The following is a 22,464-nucleotide window of genomic DNA, read 5'->3' as shown; positions in this document are numbered from 1 at the left end:
TTTACTGATTAACTGACTTGTTGTAAACCTACAAACAGTACAGTAATAATAAATAAATAATTAATAATATACTGTACTAGAATCTATGGCCGTGCCTGAGAACCACTGCCTTACTGACTGAGTTTGAGTCAGATGTTGAAAGAAACAGAGGATTAAATTGAACAATGAATAATTTAACAGGTGTGTAATCCCGTCCATTCATACAGGTTGTTCTGTGTATTATAATGCCAACATTACAATACTGTGTGTCATATATAAAGGTTAAGCACCGTGTGACAACTGTAAAACATTTATTTGAAAGGCAACATAAATTACAGCGCAAAAGGATTAAAGGTTAGAAGGTTAAATGAGATGAAATCTTGTTAAAGTTACAATATGTACATTCATTTTTATTTCACAATTTCATCTTGTAAAATTATTAACACAGATTTGTATATTTATGTAATGCACAAAGATAGTATTCATGCAAAAAAATCGGTATTTAGCTTTCCCCAAACTGTCAATTTAAAGCGCCTGTATTACACTATTTTCTAATCTATCTTGTTTCCTCTTCACAAACATAACTGGAGTTGTGTTTTGTTTCATGCACACATGTTTAATTCACAATTCCTACATATTTAGACTCTATTCCACCTTGTGATGTCATGTGGTAATACAGGAAATGCTCCGCTCACACCTTTGCTTGAATCATGTGGATGATTACAGCGCTGGAATTGCCAATCTCTACTGAACCAAATGTAAAAAGTAACTCTTAATTTCAAAACTCAAAACTACCACCCCATGACATCACAAGGTGTACCGGAGAATTTTGAGCTTTGAAGATGTAGACCGACTAATAAACTAAGATTACTCAAACTCGTATGTGTGAATGCAACAAAACACAACTCCAGGTATATTTTTGATGAGTTAACAACATTATAACATGACTTAAAGCTCACAAGAATCAATTGCGTGCAATATAGGACCTTTAAGTAAATACAATGATTGAAATAAGTGTTTTATTTTTAATCATGATTATCAATGAGTCATTTTTATGGCATGAGCTACTTCCTTGAGCATCTAAATCAAGACACTTTGAACATGTCCAGACAAGTTCCCAAAACAAAATCTCTATGAACAGATAATAACATCCGCTCCAAATCAGCACTTTCCAATACTCCAAAACACATTATTCATTCATGAGCATTTTTATGACCTACAGCACTTTGGGTCTTTGAAAGCACCGTCCAGATGTGTAAAAAACATCTGGCTACTCTGTCTATAAGATCTTATTGCTGCATATACTGATTGAAAGTGAATTAGATTTTGGACAAAAGGAGGAATAAGTAGGATTTTGGAGCTGTTGCAGGTTACTTTTAGTCGCAGCACCTGTTTGGGACTGTGTAAAAATAGCATATTGTGGTATAAGTAATGATATGGTGTAGAGTGTGCCGTGGAGAGGAGGTGATGAACTAAATCTGGTAATAGCTCATATACAGGTGCAAAGGAGCAAATCTTGTGGAAATGTGGAATTGTTTTATAAGTGTATTTCAGCACATTTTTCTGTTCTAACTTTTTACATTTGGGTAGGCAAACAAATCACCTCTTCACAGACCTGACTTGTAAACTGACATACCTCCATGAAGATAAGTTTAAAGGACTCATATCATGCTATTTTTTGATCTATGTTATAATACTGTTTCATTCATTACATGTTTAACACTCTGCATTTAACCTTAGAGCCCTTTAGAGTTCTTCACTTAATTAGAAAACGCTCTTCCACTTTGTGATGTCGTGGTAATACAAGTGTTCCACTGTGTTTTTAAACTCTATACACTTTCAGTAGACTCATTTGGATAATTTCAGCCCTGGAATTTTCAGTCTCTACTGAACTAAAGGTAAAATGTAGCTGTTAACTTAAAAACTGCAGCATCATGACATCACAAGGTGAAACAGAGCATTTTGAGCTTTAAAGATGTAGACAGACTAATAATAAAGAGTTACTCAAACATGTGTGAATGAAACACAATGCAACTCCAGGTATGTTTCTGATGAGGTAACAACATTCTAACATGACTAGCTCACCAGAGTCAATTCTGCATAATGTATGAAATCTGTAAAACATCCTAGACAAAGCAAATCTCCATAGAGGCAAGCAGGTGGCGTACCCTCTAACAGAAATGTTAGGTACCTGTGCACTGCAGTGGTCTTTGGTCCCAACCTAGTTATGAGAAGGTTTCATCAGGTAGAGCATCTGTTGTAAAAAGGAAAAAAAATGGCTGATGTTTTGTAGACATCCACTGAAGACCCAATTCCTGCTGTCTGTTATTAGAGCCTATAGAAAATCAATGGTGTGTAAGTGTGTCCAGTCACAGGAGACTGTCTCTCGCCCTCAGCCACTCAAACTCCCCCAAATAACACTCAAACTACTTTTAAATGGGACATCTGAGTGAGATAATTAGACCGGCATCATAACAAGGATGATAATAGAAGAGTTTAACCATGCTGGCCACATAATGTACACAATTATGAAATAGAGCTAAGTATTAGTGTTCCTTTTGTTAAATATTGTGTTCCTTTTGTTAAATAAGAGAGTTTATATGTACAGCACAATTTGTACTGAAAGTGATTCAAAGTGCTTTACAGAATAAGAAAGTCATTAAAATCACAATACAAACAAGTCAAAACATAAATTAGTATCATAAAATTAACGTTAAAAGAGAAGAGAGGAAAGTGGAATAAAAATCTTCATATGCACAGCTGTTGACTGCAATGTTGCAAGAGACTATGAAGAGGGTTAGTAATGTAAAAAGTCTACTGCAGTATTTATCTTACATTTAATAGAAGTGCATTATGTTAATGGTGCAGTATGTAACTTTTCTGGTTGAGGAGCCACAATTATGGAGATGTAATTGCTTTTCCTCAAATCTTTCACAATATGGTATTAAAATTATCTAACATGCGTTTATTAAATTATATCTATTTTAACTGCAACAATTTGCAACAACAACAAAACATGAATTCTTACTGGAAGTGGGGTCACCTTTCTACGGCTGACATTTAACTTGGCCTGCTTATTCATGAAGATAGATAACCTTAATGCCATACTGTGGAACATTTCAACACACTTCCATGGAGACAAGCAGCAAGACAGCAAGTTACATATAGTGCATCTTTAAAGTTATTTCCACACATATTCTATCCAGGGCACTTTTACTTCTCTTCCTTCCTACTTTCTTCAAAGCATTTGTTTGTGTAGTTGTGAGATGTGATGTTTCCTGTGGTTAAAGTGATGTGGCCCATGCTGAAGTTGATGGCACATAAACTCTCTGCGGGAGCGCTCAGTGTGGAGGAGAGAGGGGCCCATATGTCTGTGTGTCATTAATCTGGAGCACTGCTGATTCCTCTCAAAACTCCGCTCTCCTCTGAGTCTCAAATATGCACCACACCAGGCAAAAAACACTCGGCTTGTCTTGTACATTATCTACTTTTCTGTTACTGCACATCTAATTCAAGGGTTTACAAACACTGAGCAGAGAGGAGAGGGAAGATTTCTAGAATTAAACTAAATGTGATGACTTCTAAACTAGTGTATGTTTTAAATTTATATAGTTTGCCTTAACTTATTGTATTTATCAGTTAAATTTACAATGCAGATCCCTTGATTGCACCTTTCAGGAGTTCTTGAGAGCTTCCACTGTAGCTGAAGTGCCAATATACCAATGTACCACTGTATCAATAATACACAGTCAAGTGTTAAACTAAGTAAAAATTCTTCTTATTCTATTTCCGTGTGTATATAGTCCTTATCTGTAAGATTTACTGTAGTTTCAGAGTAAGAATATTCAGTGTCAGTTTTACTCTTGTAGAGTACACCAAGTAGTGTTTTCAGAATTTTACACAAGCAGATTATTTACTCTACACAGAGTCAGTAGTACTAAAAATAGTGTTTATTGTTTACTCTGTTTCAATGCTAATAATGACACTTATTAGAGTGATTTTAATAACACATATGCCACTACATAGAGTAAAAATTTGTCATTTAATCATCATATTTACTCTTGCAAGAGTTAATTTCACTCCTTTTGTAGTATAGTAGTGCTTGGATAGTATTAGAGTATCTGTGATAGTAATGCAGTACCAATAAAAAGAATATTACTACATCAAAGAATCAGTAAGTATAAGTTTCAGAATGTAAAAGTAGAAGGGGCAATGTGAGTGGTCTTAATTAATAGCAATAGTTGTATAAGTACGGCTGGATTGACATCACAGGATTCTGTAGGCAAATACTATTTACCGGTAATATGATTAGGGCAGCTAAAATGAATATTGTTAAAATGCTGAATTTTGTTCTTGGCTCTGTTTCTTGTCAGTAATAGAAATTGTCATGATCAGCAATTGTGAATTTACCTCTTGGATATTTCCTATGAGAATACTTTATTATCAATGTGGAAAACTGGCTCTTGCCCCCATCTGGGAGTTATGTCATCATCACCTTTGTGAATCTGAACAACACCAATCAAAAGACGCCTCTATCTTTACTTCTATAAGAGAAATAAAGAAGAAATATTTCATAACTCATTCTCCTTATACTACAGCTGGTAATGTTGTAACCACACATGTCTCTGTAGCTCTTTTGAAAATGAGCGAGTGAGCTGCAGTCTGTACAGAGGAGAGCGAACGAAGGAAATCAGACTCTCTTGTCACAGCGTTGATCAGAGCATTGTGTTCAGTGGCTCTGGCTCCATTTCTGCTGCAGGATATTGTGTGTGTCATTCATGAATCTGCATAACAACGAGCTGCTCCACCTCACGTCACCAACAACGTGGACAAATGGCACTATAAAAAACAGTACATGGTAGATGTTTTCTGTTTAGTACTGTTCTGTGTTATTGCTTCTGACAAGGTGTCCTAACTGGCAGACCTGAAGGATGGGTCAAATGTAGAGAACATAGGGACAATAAAGACTACCATAACCTAAAATAGTGTAGTGTTAATAATAGTTACAGCACTAGTAGTTACAATTGCAGTATAATTATTAGGTTAATATAGTAAGGTGTAGTATACCTCATAGATCCCTTGTGAGTGAAATTCATTCTTTGCATTTGACCCATAATCAACCAGTGTCGCAGTGGGCAAGCTCTCAGGAACAGCAAGCTACTGTTGTACAGCTCCCAAGGAAGCAGCTCCACATCTTGAGCTAGGCTTGGTCAGGACCACCAAAGATGAAGGATTTGATGCATGTTTTGGGTAGTAGCCATAACAGTAGCAGTAATAATAACAATTGAAAACTTAGTAGTTTTGCATCTCCACTTAAAGCAGCAACTCAAACAGCAGTGCTTTGTTCAACATGATTCACAGTCTATAAACTCATTATAGTTTTTATTGGTACACGAGCAGTCAAACTAGGTCACTTCTTTGTTATTCTGGGGCCTATATCCTCCCTGTAGGTGATGTGTGCACATGCTGGGCCCCTGCATCAGTGGACGAAGTCTGAATGACGGCGTGATCCTCCTCTGAAACACTTGTTCAGTTCACTGTCAGACAGAGCCACGTCCCTCTCAGCACGACCCTCTGCTCCTCACTCTGCAGGAGCCCAGTCTTATGTGGAGGTGATAAACTCAAAAGTATTGCTATCTGCATCAGAGGGATGAAAAGAAGAGCATAGAGAAAATACGGCAGTAACAAGAAGGGCATAGAGATACTATCACTACTGGACAAGAGTCTGATAGAAATTGTGCATAAAAAGCATTAGCACTGCTACATGATCTGAAGGCTGATGGCTCGAATCCCGCTCTCAACATAAATATCAATGGTAGAGCGGTCAGATTCACTGACCTACAGGTTGGCAATACGATTCCATCTACCACAGATGATGCTTTCTTGTGTCTTTGTGCAAGACAATCTCACCCCCAGTGTCACTGGCATGAATGTGGGTGTGAATCGCTGAGTGGTTCCTTGATGTGAACCACTTTGAGTGCCTTGAAGGTGGAAAAGTGCTATACAAAAATGTAACCATTGACCATATGACTTTGGGACATCATAAAGTCCTGTCTCTTCTACCATCTTAATTTTCTCATAAATGCATACAATATTAAGGAAAATGTAACACTAGAATAGTTTTATTAATTTCACTGTATGGTTTAAAAGGTTCTAGACACTCCACAGTTGCATTAATTTGGTACAAATCGTTCCTTTCAATTCTAGTTTTATATACGTTCACATTTTTGCGATTAGTTATAAGCAGTAGTAGAGCATGATCATATTGTATATGTAGGCCAAATTATGTATGTGGTTTAACATGATATTGCAGGTTCTATGCAAACCTTTAAAATTTTCTTCCCCAAACAAGTCATCTACCACAGCAGCAGAACCGTCAGCCTCCTCATCTTGTCTTTCTTCCTCTCCACAAATGAATAATGTCTTTACATGTCTGGCTACCTGAGACATTGTGTTGATGAAATAATATCAGACCATGACTAAATTGTCATATTTGTGTTAATTTCCTTGAAGGTCGGTCTATACAAATCCATGGATACAAGGACAGAGGCTTATTGAGCCTTATCAGTTACTTCACAGCTTTGAGTCGGGCCTCTCCAAAAATACACTGTGTCTCTATTATAATGAGTTTTACAAGCAAGAAAGGCTCTTATCTATGGACTGTGTGTCTGGATTACTATTATTTAAACTAATGAAGTGTACAGTAGATAATAGATGGTTTCATAATTAAGAGACGTGCTTAGGGGTTCATTTAAACAGCTCTTATCAAGATACTTCTTCATAAGACTGTATCAATCCTTTGGAAAGACGGACGAAGTTGATAAAAGGTGCAGAAGAGCACATGATGGGAGATTCTGCAGTCAGACAATGGCACTATCCATGGGGCAGATGTGGTCATTGGATGGAATAATGAAAATGATGTGACTGTAATGAAAATCATACTTATTGATTACAGTCTCACTAGAATCCATGAAGTCACCACTGAAGTCATCAATGAATATGAAATGACTAAAACAAAAAGATAAATATTCAGATTGAGACTTGATAAATAATTAATCTATATGGAACATTCTAGACAAAGCAATAATATTTCCATGGAGACAAGCAGGTGGAAGACCCTCCACTAGAAATCTTACGCAGAGCGCCTTTAATACTAATAACAATCCCTACAGAGCTATGGATTATGTTGTCACACCTAAAATAATCATTTAGTCTAATGTTAAACCAATGGAGATTTTAAGATTTTAAGAGGCTAAATACTAAACTTAGAGTTCATTCAAAAGCATTCTGACTCTACAATGTGATGTATACAGTAATGTTGTCATGATACTAAAATTTTAAACTAAATTTTGATACTAAAGAAGAGATTCAAAAACTTTTTTTTAGACAACAGAATGTGATCATAGTACTTTCTATATTACCATGTGATTTTATATCCATGTAATCTGTCCTGTGAATGTTATTTTTTAGTATCAGTACCTGCTCAAATAACTACCTAATCGCAATACTAGTTTTAGTATCGGTTAGTGTCTGATTTTTGATGCTTTGACAACCCTAGTATACAGTGACCCGGCATCTTATTAGGTTTGTCCACAGCTATATTATGCATAGAAATGGTATTTGGCACATCATCTCAGTAATTTAAAGTTTTTGACATTCCATCCCAAGCTTTATTAGGACATCAATGAACAGCACTTGCGTAACGAAGCTATGGTATAGGTCTTTTACACTGTGTAGGGTGGTATATTCTATAGACTCTATAGGTTGGATAGATCTATTGAAGGCAAGAGTTCATTTATTCTTTGGAGACACTTGGATCAATGCCAAGAAGCCCTCTGAAGTTACCTCTGGGAACTGCTCAACTGTTCCAGTCAAATCAATCACTGTTAGATAATTCTTGACTTAATATAATTTAACCATGTTTTGAAAGGCTCATATTGTGCTATTTTCTGATTTGTGTTATAATGTTGTAGCCTGATTCAACAGCCTGACCTCGCAGCATTAGAATTCGTTCGCTTGATGGTAGACAGGCACTTTTTCATTTAACCAATCGCTGCGATTTGGTCGTGACATATGTAATGCGCCACTAACAGGACTAACTGATATATTAAGCTTTTCCCAAAGCCCATAGGAAGAAGGGCAATAATGTCTTTCCCCTTGATAAAATTCACCAAACATTCGCCGGCTTTAAATTCTTGATTTCGGGAATCGTTGCCAACACAGAATGTATAGCTCTTTGCTGACTGGCTGGTGCCAGGACTCGGACTTTCGGGATTCTTGCAAACCATCTAATGTATTCTGATTCTTGACCTAGTTGCTGGAGAGAAATGAAATTGAGCGGAGGCACTAGGTGGCACCAGCCTGGCTAATGATAATTCCTCATCACAAACATACCTGGAGCTGCGTTTTGTTTCATTTACTCACATTTAACACACAAACCCTGCATATTTCGTCTGAGCTCTTCTCTCAAACTGAAAACACTCTGTTCCACTTTGTGATGTCATGTGGTAACACAGGAAGTGCCTCACCATGTTCTTACTCCATACACCTTCACTACTGTCGAATCACTGGGATGATTTCAGCCCTGGAATTGCCCATGCCTACTGAACTAAAGGTAAAAGGTAGCTATTAAATCGATAACTACAGTTTCTTGACAACACAAGGCAGGTCAGATGGTTTTGAGCTTTGGAGATGTAGACAGACTAAATAATAAAGGATTACTCAAATGTGTGAATGTGTGAAACAAAACACAACTCAGACTATGTTTTTGAGTAGAAAACAACATTCTAACATGGCTAAAAGCTCACAAGAGTTTATCTTCAAAAACATAGCTCGTGTTTTGGTGTGTTTTGTTTCATTCTGGTCTCAATAAGCATGTATATTTAGTCAGTCTCCCCCTCTAGAGCTGTTGTTGTAATCCAAGAAGCTCCTCTGTGTTTTTAAAGTCCATACAACTTACAACATTAATTATAATAAGCTTTCATGTCCAATCTATAATATATCCTTCTCCATAATGTTCTTATTAAATATTCACCTCAAAATGTCAACCAATAATTACATTTTACTCAGAAACAACTGGATCAATGTTTTCCAAATGTCACTGCTTATGTCGTTACAAATTGCCTAATAAATACTGTACTTTATCAGATTGTTGAGGTTTCTGATGGAGACAGATGGCCTATAGTCAGCAACAACAGTCTTCCCATGTGGGGCATCATAGTACAGGTCCCCAGGAGGGTCAAAAAAGCCCTCAGATCAATACACATTAGGCTGTGCTCCAGTAGATTAGCCGACACAGTGGAAGTAGAACGTGCATTGTGGACATTTAGAAATGGTTGAGTGCGCATGGCCGATACTCAAGGTCTTATTAATGATTATGTCTACGATAATGTGGTGAAATTTCTATATTGACATGACAGGCTGGCTGCTGTGCTTTGACATGTATTGATCGTGAACATACAGAGAAAAACTAAAGGATTGGCTTTAGATTAGCCTTTCAGGATTATTTGAGCGTTAAAATAGAAGATACAAGGAATATGTCAGTGTGTTTCAGTGCGTACAAAAGGATTCAGATGTAAGGAAGTAAGACTTTCTTTGTTGAACTTTTTGATGGCATTTTTCTGTTGAGTGGTGGACAATTAATCAGAGAAAATTGGAGTCGTTTGGTGCATTCCTTTAGGGAGCGTTGTTGAAAATGTTATTTGTTATAGAGCTAAAAATCACTAACCCCTTTCTTTTCAAATATTGTATTAATTTTGTTATGGAATTGACTACATAACCCTGTACAGCTGGAGGCATCAGATTTTCACTTGCCTTGCTTTGTATTTGGATGGAAGCAAATAAAAAACAAGTAGTCACAGTGCTCTTATTGTCTATAAGCAACATAAAATATATATATTTATGGAATGAATCATGAATTATGGAAAAACTAAAATTAAGAGTGACAAAAAACATGTTTTTTTGTTTGTTTTGTTTTTGTGCTGTGTTGCACTGAAAAACAGCTCGCATTTCCACAAAGCTGACTCTTATTTGGCCTGGACGAGAGCCTTTTCTTGCTTGTTTCCATGTAAATATTGTTCATTTAGCTATAATCTTTCACATTATGCTATAAATCTTCTATCTTGATCATAGACTGTATGTAAAAAGTGGACTAAGTGAGTGTGACGTCACCCATAGTGTTTGGTGAAACTCAAATGAGGCACGCGATGCTAACAGTTAGAACAGCAAATTTGGAGCCAGGCTCTACCCCCCACAAAAAAACAAACAAACACCAGGATCATGAGCGGATTAAGATGAACATTTTAAGACGAAAATGATGAGGGTCAGAAGGAGCCGGAAGAGCCTGCATGCAAACTTCCTGTTTGGAACACGGTGGCTAGCACGTTAGCTATGTCCATTTATATATACAGTCTATGGTCTTGATGGAGGATTTTACGAAGTATGGTTTTAAGTTTCCATCATGCAGGTGTGTGTTTTGGATGATGCTTTTTCACAAACAGAAATGTTATTGTAGCTGCACTTTTTTGTTACTTCCATTCCCTACTTTTGCTCATACACAAACTGAAGACCAGAGTGAGCGATTCTAAACTAAACCATTACGCTAATATATGCAACTTCTGCCATTTAAACCCCATTATCCCTCATATCACTTTTCATACCACACAGCCTGTACCATATTGAATATATAGGCCTCAGTGCCGGTCCATCATGTACACTAATGGCTCTATAGTGTATGCACCTGCAGCCAGAGCACATGTTACAGATGTGTGTGTGTCTCTGGGCTAAAATAACTATGGCCATATTAACTATCATTTGTGTTACACGCTGTCACAGTCCAGCCCCAAAGCCAAATGGTCAAAAATGTCAATGCAAATGCCAGCACTATTTTTTATCCCTGACCAGCAGCGTGTTTGGGTTGTTCTTAAAATGCAGATATGAAGCAGACTATTTTTTATAAGGTAAGAGAACAATCAATTTTGAGGTAATGTACAAAAAGTCTACCCTTGAATACACAAATTGGTGTTGAAATATTTGTGGCTATCTAAAAAACATTCACCAGTTATGATAAATGTTTGGTTTTCAGTCTAGTTTAGGCACCTGTTAAAACTTGTATAACAATGCAAGATATAAAGGGATCCAATCACATATCATTCCTATTATTATAAGGTTAACTGCTACCTTTTGTCTTTTGTTTAGTTGAAATTGGCAATTCCAGGGCTGAAATCATCCTAATGATTCTAGTTCTAGGTATGTGACGTTAAAACCCCCCCACAGTGGAGCACTTCCTGTTTTACTTCATGACATCATAAGGTGGAGCAGGGTGTTTTATATTTGAGAGAAGAACTCAGACAAAATGCAAGATTAGCGTGTTAAACATATATGAATGAAACAAAACACAACTCCAGAAATGTTTTTGCTGAAGAAACAACATTATAACATAAATCAGAAAATAACGTAATATGGGCTCTTTAATTGCTGTTGTGAAACATGAGAGAATCTTATTAAAGTGCTGAACTATACAATATTTGCATGGTCTAGCAATATTTTTTCATAATTTTTTCCCTCAAGTACGCCATTCATAGTAAATTTCTCACAAAAATGTCTCAAGTTTTTAGACTGCTGTATATCTAGTATCTAGCCTTAACTTCAACCTCTCTAGGGTAGAAAGCTTGCAATATAAAATAGTATTAGGCAAAAGGATGAGACGTTGTACACGATTTCATTTGCAGAGTTGCACTGTAAGCATTTTCTCTGGTCTGTGTAGGCTACAGCTATATGCAGAGTAATGTGTTTTGGTTAGCCCCTATCTACAGAAGCGGTGAGAGTGTAGCTGTGAAATAACAACTGATGGATTTCCCTATGAATGGACCTTATTGCTTGTACAGGTGAAGGTAAGAGAGCGTTATATGAAAGTAAAATGTGGTTTATGGTGACTGATTCTTGACCATTCACTAAGACATCTGGTGTTGTTTTTTGTTTCATTCACACATGTTTGAATAACCTCATTATTTGTCTATCTACAGGTCCAAAGCTCAAAATGCTCTGTTCCACCTTGTGCTGTTATGAAGCGGTAGTTAAGTTAACAGCTATCTTTTACCTTTTGTTTTGAAGAGATAGACAATTTCAGGGCTGAAATCATCCACATGATTCTAGTGAAGGTGTATGGAGTTTAAAAACACAGTGGAGCACTTAGCATGATTAGACTACCCAATAATAATAAGATTTTTGTCAAATGACTCAGAAAGAAATTAAATTACTGACATCAAAACAAAGTGTTTACGGATGTTTCAATGTTTCAATCAGAATATAAACAGATTTCTTGTAAACATAGCCGATAATATACAGCACAAACTGCATTTTTTCACTATAATACATAACTACAACATAAAAAACTCTAAATAAACTCATCCATGTACTACAGACAGAGAAATGTTGCTACATACAACAATTTACAGGCTCACTTTCTCATCTCATTGTCAGTCATTACAGAGCACTCAGGCAGTAATAACTATGATTTCATATAATTGCAATGAACTCCACTTCTCTGCTATGGTGTATGAGTGAGTGTGGAAACCAAACTTAACTGATGGACGTGTGACAATGCTATAATGAAAGGAATGCTAGACACAAAATGGTACCTGGGATTTGAGAATGGCATGTTTTTATTCTTTTGTGAGGTCCCGTGGGTGAATGGGACATTGTGATCGGGGACAGAGGACGCATTCCTGACCAGAGGGGAACAAAACTCCCCTCTCATCTATATATTGTCACTAACAGGCCTAGCTTTTGTCACTTTAGGGGTGGCCACAACTAAACAATAATGTGTTCAACCATAGAAAACATGACCATATACAGTGCCTATGGAAAAGATACAGGCAATACGGAATAAATCAAATATATGAAGTAAAATATATGGAATTATGTAGCAAAGAAAAAAATTTTAATAAATATATATTTTTATATTTCATAACCAAATGCTCAAAGTAACCAAGTAAAAGCAAAAAAAAGTTAAATAACTAAGTTTAATAACAAAATATTTTGTCAAAAAATATTTTGTTATTAAACTTAGTTAATTATTATTTTTTCTTTGCTACATAATTCCATATATCTTACATACACATACTTTTGACTAGTAGTGTAGAAGGTACACTACTTAACCTGTTTAAGAGGTATAAAACAAACAAACAAACAAAAAAATCATTATTTAAATGTTTCCAAGCACTGGCAGGAACAGTCTTTGAGATCAGGAATGACTCCAATAAAGCTCTGGAGATTTGATAATGCTACTTAGGGTGCTTTCATCCTTGCACATAGACCACATCAGAGCATGGACTAAACTGGGACCAATTTTAGAATTAATCCTGGACTAGCCTAGGACTAAGATAGGACAGAACCAAACCAAGTCTACATCTGGACTAAATCGGGTTCAAATGAAGACCCAAAGATATGTGTTCACCTTAGACTTTATATATAAATGGACATAGCTAACCCACTAACCGCCATGTTCCAAATAGGAAGTGATCATGGGAGCACTTCCAGCTCCATTGTCACTGGCTCCAGTTAACTGTACATTGAAAAATTATCACCCCTTTCTTTGTAGCTGCTGCAGAGCTTTGTCATTTTGATCTTAAAATGCTTGTATTAATCTGATCTACATGATCTTGGTGGTTTTTTTTTAGTTTTTTTTTAGAAATTTTATCCAGAAATAAATTCCTATTCCTAATGTGGAAGTTGGCTTTCAAATTCACCCCTATAACTTCTAGCATTGGTGAGCTTCATTTGACTGGAGCCGAACGCCATGACGTCACACTCCCTCTCTCCGTGTCTCCTTTACACTATCTATGATCACTGTTGTCATATTAAACAATGGTTGAATTGCCTGGTAGTAGTAGTAACCGTAGGAATAGAAGCTATTAGTAGTACTTCCCAATTTAATCTATTATTTAGAGAGAACCACACATCTAGGATTAAAACTAAAAAGCTCACATGTGGCCAATCTGGAAACACTGTGGGTAACAGACAGTGGATAATGGTCCGATCTTTATCTTCTGACTGTTTGATCTTGTGTTGAATTTGCTTTGGGGAATGTGTGGTGCAATCACAACAGAGATGCAGATGTATTTCTCTGTGTGGTGCCCTGCCTCATCAGCACCCTGGATAGCTCTAGTCAAATCCGTTCTACTCCCTTCGGTGCCATTATCCATCTCCGACTCTTATAGGTTTCCCTGTTGTTTATGGAAAATACATCTCAGCAATAATTTCCACATGAACACACACACAAATTACATTAAGCGTATTGCCTTTATTGTGTTTTTGTCTGTGTGGTGCATATCTGTACACATGCTCAAGGGCAGGTTTGAATTCAGTTGTTTGCATAATGTAATAAGTGTTTGTATTCATGTTTGTATGTCAGTTTTATCATTTGTAATACCAATAAGGTAAACATAACACTCAAAGTTGATACTAAAGATAGAATCCTGTCATCGGCATAATACAAGGCTATTAAAACCAGTCATTTTGTCAAAAGAACTGTTACCATTGCACCCAAAAAACAATAATCACTGTTATGCCATAGTTTTCAATTAATTTTTAATGTTAATTGAAACTAAAACATTTAAAAGGGTTAACTTAAAATCAGAATATTTGTTTTGGATCCAATAAAAATAAGTAAATGTAAAAAAGGACACAACAGGTATAATTTTGATGAGGAAACAACATTAAAATATAGATCAGAAAATACTGCAATATATAGGCCCTTTAAGGAACTTTTTTTTTCTGGAAAAGGTAAATGTTATTAAAAAAAAAAGTAAAACTAAACAACCAAAAAAAAAAGCTTCATATTTACAGTATTTCTCTTCCCTGTGCAGGTTCAGCCTATTATGATAACGTCAGACCACTGGCGTACCCCGACTCTGACGCGGTCCTTATCTGCTTTGATATCAGCCGTCCGGAGACTCTGGACAGCGTGCTCAAAAAGGTCAGTAACACATTACCAAAAGTGAGAACGTAACCTTTTAATATCCAGACTGTTTTATTCCTGTGTGGGTTTTGGACTTGTTAACACGATCGGCCTTTCACTTGCTATAGGTCATATTATTCAGCCATTATATGATGTATTTCACAACTTTTAGTCCCAAGTTTGAAGTTCAGAACAATTTTAAAAGTCTGTATCTATAGTAGTATGTGTAACCTGTTTGCTTCTCTGATCAATTACTTGGAGAATTGGCTATATATATAATGCTTTAGTTTAATTAGCACAATGAGGATTGAATGAGGCTTCTTTATATAGTCTATGATTCACACTCAGTTACCACATAAAAGTTAACAAGGACTAAAACTGGAAAAAACCTGACAAGACAACAAGACCAGAACTAACCCAGGACTAAACTAGGACTAGAACACAATCAAACCTAATCTAGATTAGACTGCACCCAAACCAGGACCAAACCAGTGTGAACAAAGCCTTAGACTCAGATTTTCTCATAGAGTTTCTTAAGGAGACGCTCATTCATCTGAGCTCCACTTACATTCCTTCAGTCACCACTCACCACTGCATTATGCACAGACAAAACCCACTTGTCCATTATAGTGGTCCTTCTCACAGCTCCGAGGGTCCGCAGCAGAGGCCACCTTGACCCCTGCCCTGCTACATGCCCTTATCATTAGCACTGAATATGTATTGATCCACAAAGGCATGCCCAGGATGCCATAGTGACATGTTGAGGGTCACTCTTTATTCAGTGTATTCATATCTTTATTTTCTCAAGCATCCCTCTGTTTGAAATTGGTCAGTGGTATGTTTAATTGTGTGGTGTGGTTAATGATGTACTTTCTTTTACCTCAATTTACTTCACAGTTTTTCTGACATAAAAAATAAAAATAAAAATACCGGTAAATAAATTATCATTTGGCTTTAGCTTTTATTCCCTTAAACTTGAATGGACTTATAGTATGCCTTGAGGGATTTACACATAAAATATATATTTGTATTTGAATGTTTTATCAAAATTAGATTTCCTAACACTGGCATCAGCGTAGTTTATGTTAAAATATATATTTAGAGATCTGTTGAACATTTGACTCTTATATTATTACTATTATATAAAGGCTATTGGGGTATTTTCAGTTTTACTATAATCCAAATTAACATGTTAGAAATAGGAACTAAATGAAACGAAGCAAGCAAAAATGATTTAAAAAGGGTAAAAAAAAGTACTGAAAATATAATACAGTTTAATATAGTATATTAATATACAGTTTTACGTTATATACCTGCAATATCATGACATGACCCAATTCGGTTGCTAAAAATAGTTCTATATGATTAGACCATACACCTTTTGCCGACTCACCACAATCAAAATGCTACAGAACTCCTCCTTCCTTCTTCTTTTCTTTGTTCTGTTTAGTTCAATCTCTCTTCAAATGTTCTTTCCAATCCCCAGCTCCTAACAGTCTATGTATCTTTCTCATCTGGCATTATCTGACCAATATTGTCCTTCTTTCTAAACCTTTTGGAAATAAACTATCAAGTGTTCTTGAATTGAAGATCATGAAGAGGCCAGCACTACAACCTTCAAAGCAGAGACCTCCAATGTTCTCAAGATAGTATTGTTAAAATGCTCTGATGTACTATATAAATTTACAGACATTGACAAAAAATTATAGAGACTTTCTCGGGGCCAATTAAAAACAAATCAGCTTTATGAATATATGGCATTTTTTAAATCCATTTTTTAACTTTTGCAAAAGGACAAGAACTGAAATATCAATGTAACAACAAAATGGTAACTATGGACATAATATCAAATTTTGAAGTTCTATATAGTGCTGAAGTAAATATAGATGATAAATGGTAATACTGAAAATAATTTATGCCTCAGATTCAATAACCCAAGAGCAGATTTAAACCATAAAAACTATTCTAAATCTACAATATTGTTTAAAAATGCAAACTGCAATAAATAAATAGCTGAATGAAACACTAGTACTTAGTTTGTATTTGTAATGAGTTACTAATTCAATGTTTTATGGCTTACATTTTATCGTATTGCCAAAAAATAAGCAGTCCCAGTAGTGCAAAGAAAAAATATAAAAATAATACGTGCGATAAATATTAACCCCCAAAATATACATCTTTAATATACTGAATGATAAGTCGATATAGTAATTATCATGACAGGTCTATCTATGTACTAAATACACAATTTTCAGCCAAGTCTAAATAGTTGGGTGTATAAATTTTAGCAAACGAACACTGCTGCTGTCTCAGAAAAATAGCTATTGAAAAGCAGACCTACGCTGGAAAAACAGCAGTAACAGCAAGTCGTCTTTGTATTTAAATAAATGGAGATGTTTGTTTTGAGAAAAGAATAAAAGACTCTAATAATGAGATTGTGCTGCTCGGGGATGTCACTAATACAGCAGTGACTAAAAGCTTCACAATAGGGCTACATTTGTATCACACAGTACAACAATCCCGAGTATTATTTACTTAATTGTAAACTGGGATGACAATGTATTCAGGAAGTAGTACATTTGAGTTCTCTTAAACGGCCCATATTACGCTGTTTTCTGATCTATGTTATAATGTTTCCTCATCACAAACATTACATGGAGTTGTGTTTTGTTTCATTCACACATGTTTAACACACAAACCCTACATTTTTAGGATCTGAAAAATTTTAAACACCACACACATTCCATTTGGATCATTTCAGCCCCAAAAAACTTGTTAACCTGAAATCTACCACTCATGACATCGCAAGGTAGGACAGAGCATTTTGAGCTTTGGAGATGAAGACAGACTGACAATAAAATTACTCAAACATGAGAAAGAAACAAAACACATGTGTTTTTGAGGAGGTCATAACATTGTAACATGGCTTAAAGCTCACAAGAGTGCATTTTGTGTAATATAGTTTTTTTTTTCTCTAAGATTTTGGATTTCAGTTTGTCAAATGTCATACTTTTTTTTTTGTTTAATGTTTAATGTTCTGTGCTTTCCCTGATGTCAGCAGCAGCATGCGTTTGAGTGCTGCACAAGAAATTACTACAGATAACTGTAAAATCAATGTGCACTGGGAATCATGGGATCTTCAAACACTATTATATCAATGGAAATGTACAATATCCAGCCTTCATTATTCTGCACACTGTTGTTATTTAAAATGTATACTTGAAATGTTAAATTTTGTTTTAAGTGTGTAGAGAGAAGGGTGTTTCATTTTATTGTACTTATTTAATTCTGTGTCTTTTTTAGTTTTTATTAAAATCAATAAAAATATAAAAAATAAAAATTTTATGTATACTTGTTGATTGTCCCACAGTGGCAAGGTGAGACCCAGGAGTTTTGCCCCAATGCTAAAATCGTGCTCGTCGGCTGCAAACTGGACATGAGGACGGACCTGAGCGTTATGAGGGAATTAGCCAAGCACAGACTCATCCCTGTCACCCATGAGCAGGTGAGACCCCCACCTACACCCACCCACCCACCATCACCCAGTCAGAGGTTAAATTAGCTTGTCCTTTCGTGCACCGTGTTAAACCTGGCTTGAAATGACTCGCTTTTTATGCATCCATACATTTGCATATAGAAACGACTCTGCAATCTCTGCTTAATTTACTATACATAATCACATTCAGAACATGGTTGACATACGCTGTACTGTCATTGTAATTCTCCAGAGCAGTTATTTCTATTTACCTTTAGCCTAACAGTGCAAATTATACTGTATTATGGCTAAAGTGGCAGCTATTGTTAGCGCTAAGCAAACACGTCAGTTCAAATATGGAGACATGAGTAGCATAGAGAGAGGAAAAGACAAAACAGTGGGAAGCTAGATAATACTGTTGTGTTAGGAGCACTAAATAAGGGACACATGCATTTTAATAGGCCATATTCATGTATTCAATTTCCTATTTCATCTTGGCAGCCTATTGTCAACAAATTATTAGTTCTGTACAACTAGGGCAGAGCCGAAGCAATTGCCTTGATTGGCCTGTCTGTAATAATATAACAAGGATGCGATTGCTCCCTTATGAATTAGTTTGTAAGTTAGATGATTCTGATATCTAGTTGAAAGAAGGGATTATAAAAACTTAAAATTTAAATATGTCAATCAAAATATAACTATGGTTTGATGAAAATGTAATTAGATTTTAAAAAATGCAGAGGAGGAATTAAAGGTCCTCTATTGTACAAACTTGGCTCTTGTGCGCTTTTAGCTTTATTAGAATGTTGTTACATCATCAAAAACATACCTGGAGTTGTGTTTTGTTTCATTCACTTCTCTACATCTCGAAAGCTCGAAATGTCTGTTCCACCTTGTGATATCATGAAATGGCAGTTTTTAAGTTAACAGCTATCTTTTACCTTTTGTTCAGTAGAGATTGGTAATTCAAGTGTCATCCAGATGATTCTAGTGAAGGTGTGTGGAGTTTAAAAACACAGTGGACCACTTCCTATGCAACCACATGACATCACAAGTATATATGCAGTGTTTGTGTGTTAAACATGTGTGAATGAAACAAAACAACACTCCAGGCAGATTTTGATGAGGAAACAAAATTATAATAGATCAGAAAATACTGTAATAAGGGCTCTTTAAACTATAGGAGGATATTGAGCTGAGTAGGTAAAGACCAAAGAGGACATTTATGGAGCAAATAAAGTTATAGATGATGATACAAATGATTTGTTGCATCCAGAAAACATAATGCTATGTTTTTTATAAACCACCTACCTTCCTGTCTATAAAAAGTATTAGCACAGTGCCTTTTGAGGGTATACTTAATAGACCCATCAACACAAGGGTCATAAAGGGCGCCACACAACATTACAGACACATCCAACAGTGCAAAACAATATAATCTACTCTGCTGCAGTTGCAAATACCGGTTATATAGGCTTTAAAATAGTTATTCTAGGTTAGGCAATCTGAAGTCACTTGTAATGAATGTTATTTAAAAGGCCACAAACCGGGAGTATTACATTACAGCTACTTGAGCGACTGAGGAGATCCGAAGGGGAGTGTGGTCATCGGACTGGAGCTGATGGACCACTGCTGCTCCCTATGGCTCTGACCAGTCATCTGTGGATGCTGAAATAGTCATTAGAGACTGGGGTAGTGGCATTACTTCAAATACAATGCAGATTTCTATTAACATTGTATAATAAGGCTACTTTATGTGGAGGCTAATGATCAGTATGAGGCGACTGGGGCGTTGGCTACTCACAGCTACTGTTGATAAGCTTCATTTGCTGTTGAAAACTTAGCAAAATTGTGATCGTTAAAGATAATTCTCCTGTCTTCCTTGCATGAAGGTTGTTTTTAGATTTGTCCGTCATAGTCTGGGTTAGGGTTATCAAAACGATCAAAACTCTGATACTAACTGAAACTGATACTGAAACTAGTATCTAAACTAGTTACTCTTGTACTGATATTGTAAAATTACCTAAACTGAACAAACTGAACCAAGTTATCACTGGCTTTTCACAACTTTCCACATGAATAAAAAAAGAGGTAGAATGAATGTTACCAATTTTACCAGTTAAATGTGTAGATAAATTGAGTTAAATTATTAAACTGTAAAGTGCTTACAAATCAGCATATACATGGAAATCTAAGTTGGTAATCGCAAAATCAAGATGCAAAAGAAAAGTAGAGCTCTGTACAAACAAGTCCTAACATTTTAAATAAATCCAGCATGTATTTTCAAATAACACACTGAACACAAAACTAGTGAAGAGGTTCATTATAAGATGCTAAAAGCAGCCTGTCCACAAACGGCCTTTTCACACTTCAACAATAGTTAACAGAATGTAGTAGCTCTTACCACCTCTCCACATGAATCACCAGCTTTCAGACCAAACAAACAAGTCTAATTCTATCCTTCTTTATGTTTTTCAAAGGGTACTACCTTGGCGCGGCAGATCGGTGCAGTGGCATACGCTGAGTGCACGTCCAAATACTCGGAGAACAGCGTACGAGATGTGTTCCACGTCACCACTTTGGCGTCTGTGCACCGGATTCACCGCACCCCGATCAAACGCACAGGGTCCCGTAAAGGGGGGGTCAAACGAGTGTCCCAGCAACCGACCCGGACTGAGATAGTACACGAGCATCCCCCACCCATCAGGAAGGACCGGGCCAAGAGCTGCGTGATCATGTAGGAAGAATGGCAAACCTGAAGATATGCACAAAATATGGACTTCTATGGATTTTTTCATCGGTTTGCACTCTATAAAGAACAATGCAATGGGAATGAATGCTTTTCAGTGGACTACTATGGAGGGAGTGTTGGTCCATACTTAGCAATTTGTTTCATTTTCTCAGTGGCTTTATCAATGGAGGATGAGAGCGGTTGTAGTAAAACACTGTTAAATGCTTTACTTGAAGAATATGTTGAAATAAAAGGGGTGGTGGTGGTTCTCAACTGGTCTACACAAATCAGCCATAACATTATGACTAAACACGTAAATACCATAGATTTTTTTCATGGCACTTGTTAATTGAGATACATTAAGTTGATATCTAGACCTCATAATTGTGCATGGAAGAGTCAGGAACATCAAGTATAAGAAACAAAAGATTTTCATTGTGAAAGTTCGACAACTAGTTTAAATAATCTCAAATCCTCTGCATATGCTTTTGCTTGTGACCTATTTCCATCTTGATTCAACCCCACACTGAAAGACCCCCATCCTGTCTGGGCATCGAACATGGGACCTTCTTGCAGTGAAGTGCTCATATTTAATCTTAAAATGCTTTGAAGGTCGAAGCTACAACCACCTCTACCCATGATCCATTAGGGCCAGTTGAGAATCACTACTCAAGGAATGACACATGCGATGGAAATTAAATATATTATATGTTGAGATTACTGGGGCTGTTATGGCAGAGCTTGCCTTGACTCTCATGTTGTATTTTATTTTGAAAAGATAAACTATCTGTTGAAAGCACAAAAAGATGCACGGAAAAAGACTCATAGTACTTGACATTACAATAGAATAAAAATAAAAACTGGACAGGTCATAACTACGTGGGCAGAGGTGGCACTATTTTCTTAAATCAGAAGTGCTTTTGATATTGCAAACTTGGACAGTTGACCTGCCACATACACGTGTTGTGAAAATGTTCATATGATCTACATTGGGGAGGATTAACAGAGTGTTACTTAATGTACATGTGCAAATTAAATAAAACAAATTACTGCTGTGTAATAACTGCCATGAGTTATGTTTATCTTTGAAGACAGATTATAACTTGTGCATCATGACTCAATGGACTCTGTGCTATTTCCAAACATGGATAAAGTGGAAAGGGAGCAGAGTGAAAGGCCAAAGCTTTTAACAATTTACTTTTTACCAATTATTAAGGTATACTTTATTAATCCTTTATAAGGGAAACTTATTTGCATTTGACCCATCCTTAAACCAGTGCTGCTGAGGCATCCTGTCAGGAGCAGTCAGCTGGAGGATGT

The 22,464-nt window shown here is 36.2% G+C and overlaps 1 protein-coding gene across 1 annotated transcript in view; it reads left to right on the top strand.

The window, feature by feature from the left end:
* Positions 1-22,201, top strand: part of LOC110154208 (rho-related GTP-binding protein RhoN-like) — a 33,162-nt gene extending 10,961 nt beyond the window's left edge. Inside the window, exons 4-6 of the mRNA XM_020918168.2 lie at positions 14,847-14,956; positions 18,309-18,443; positions 20,894-22,201. Coding sequence (XP_020773827.1) covers positions 14,847-14,956; positions 18,309-18,443; positions 20,894-21,154 — 506 coding nt within the window. The 3' untranslated portion in view covers positions 21,155-22,201. The remainder of the gene's footprint in view (positions 1-14,846; positions 14,957-18,308; positions 18,444-20,893) is intronic.
* The last annotated feature ends 263 nt before the right edge of the window (positions 22,202-22,464 follow it).

Source organism: Boleophthalmus pectinirostris, unplaced genomic scaffold (assembly GCF_026225935.1).
Source record: "Boleophthalmus pectinirostris isolate CB_2022bp ecotype Guang Dong unplaced genomic scaffold, ASM2622593v1 HiC_scaffold_14, whole genome shotgun sequence".
In the NCBI taxonomy this organism is placed as follows: Eukaryota; Metazoa; Chordata; class Actinopteri; order Gobiiformes; family Gobiidae; genus Boleophthalmus; species Boleophthalmus pectinirostris.
Note: the sequence above shows the minus strand (reverse complement) of the source record. Positions and strands in the feature narration are given on the sequence as shown.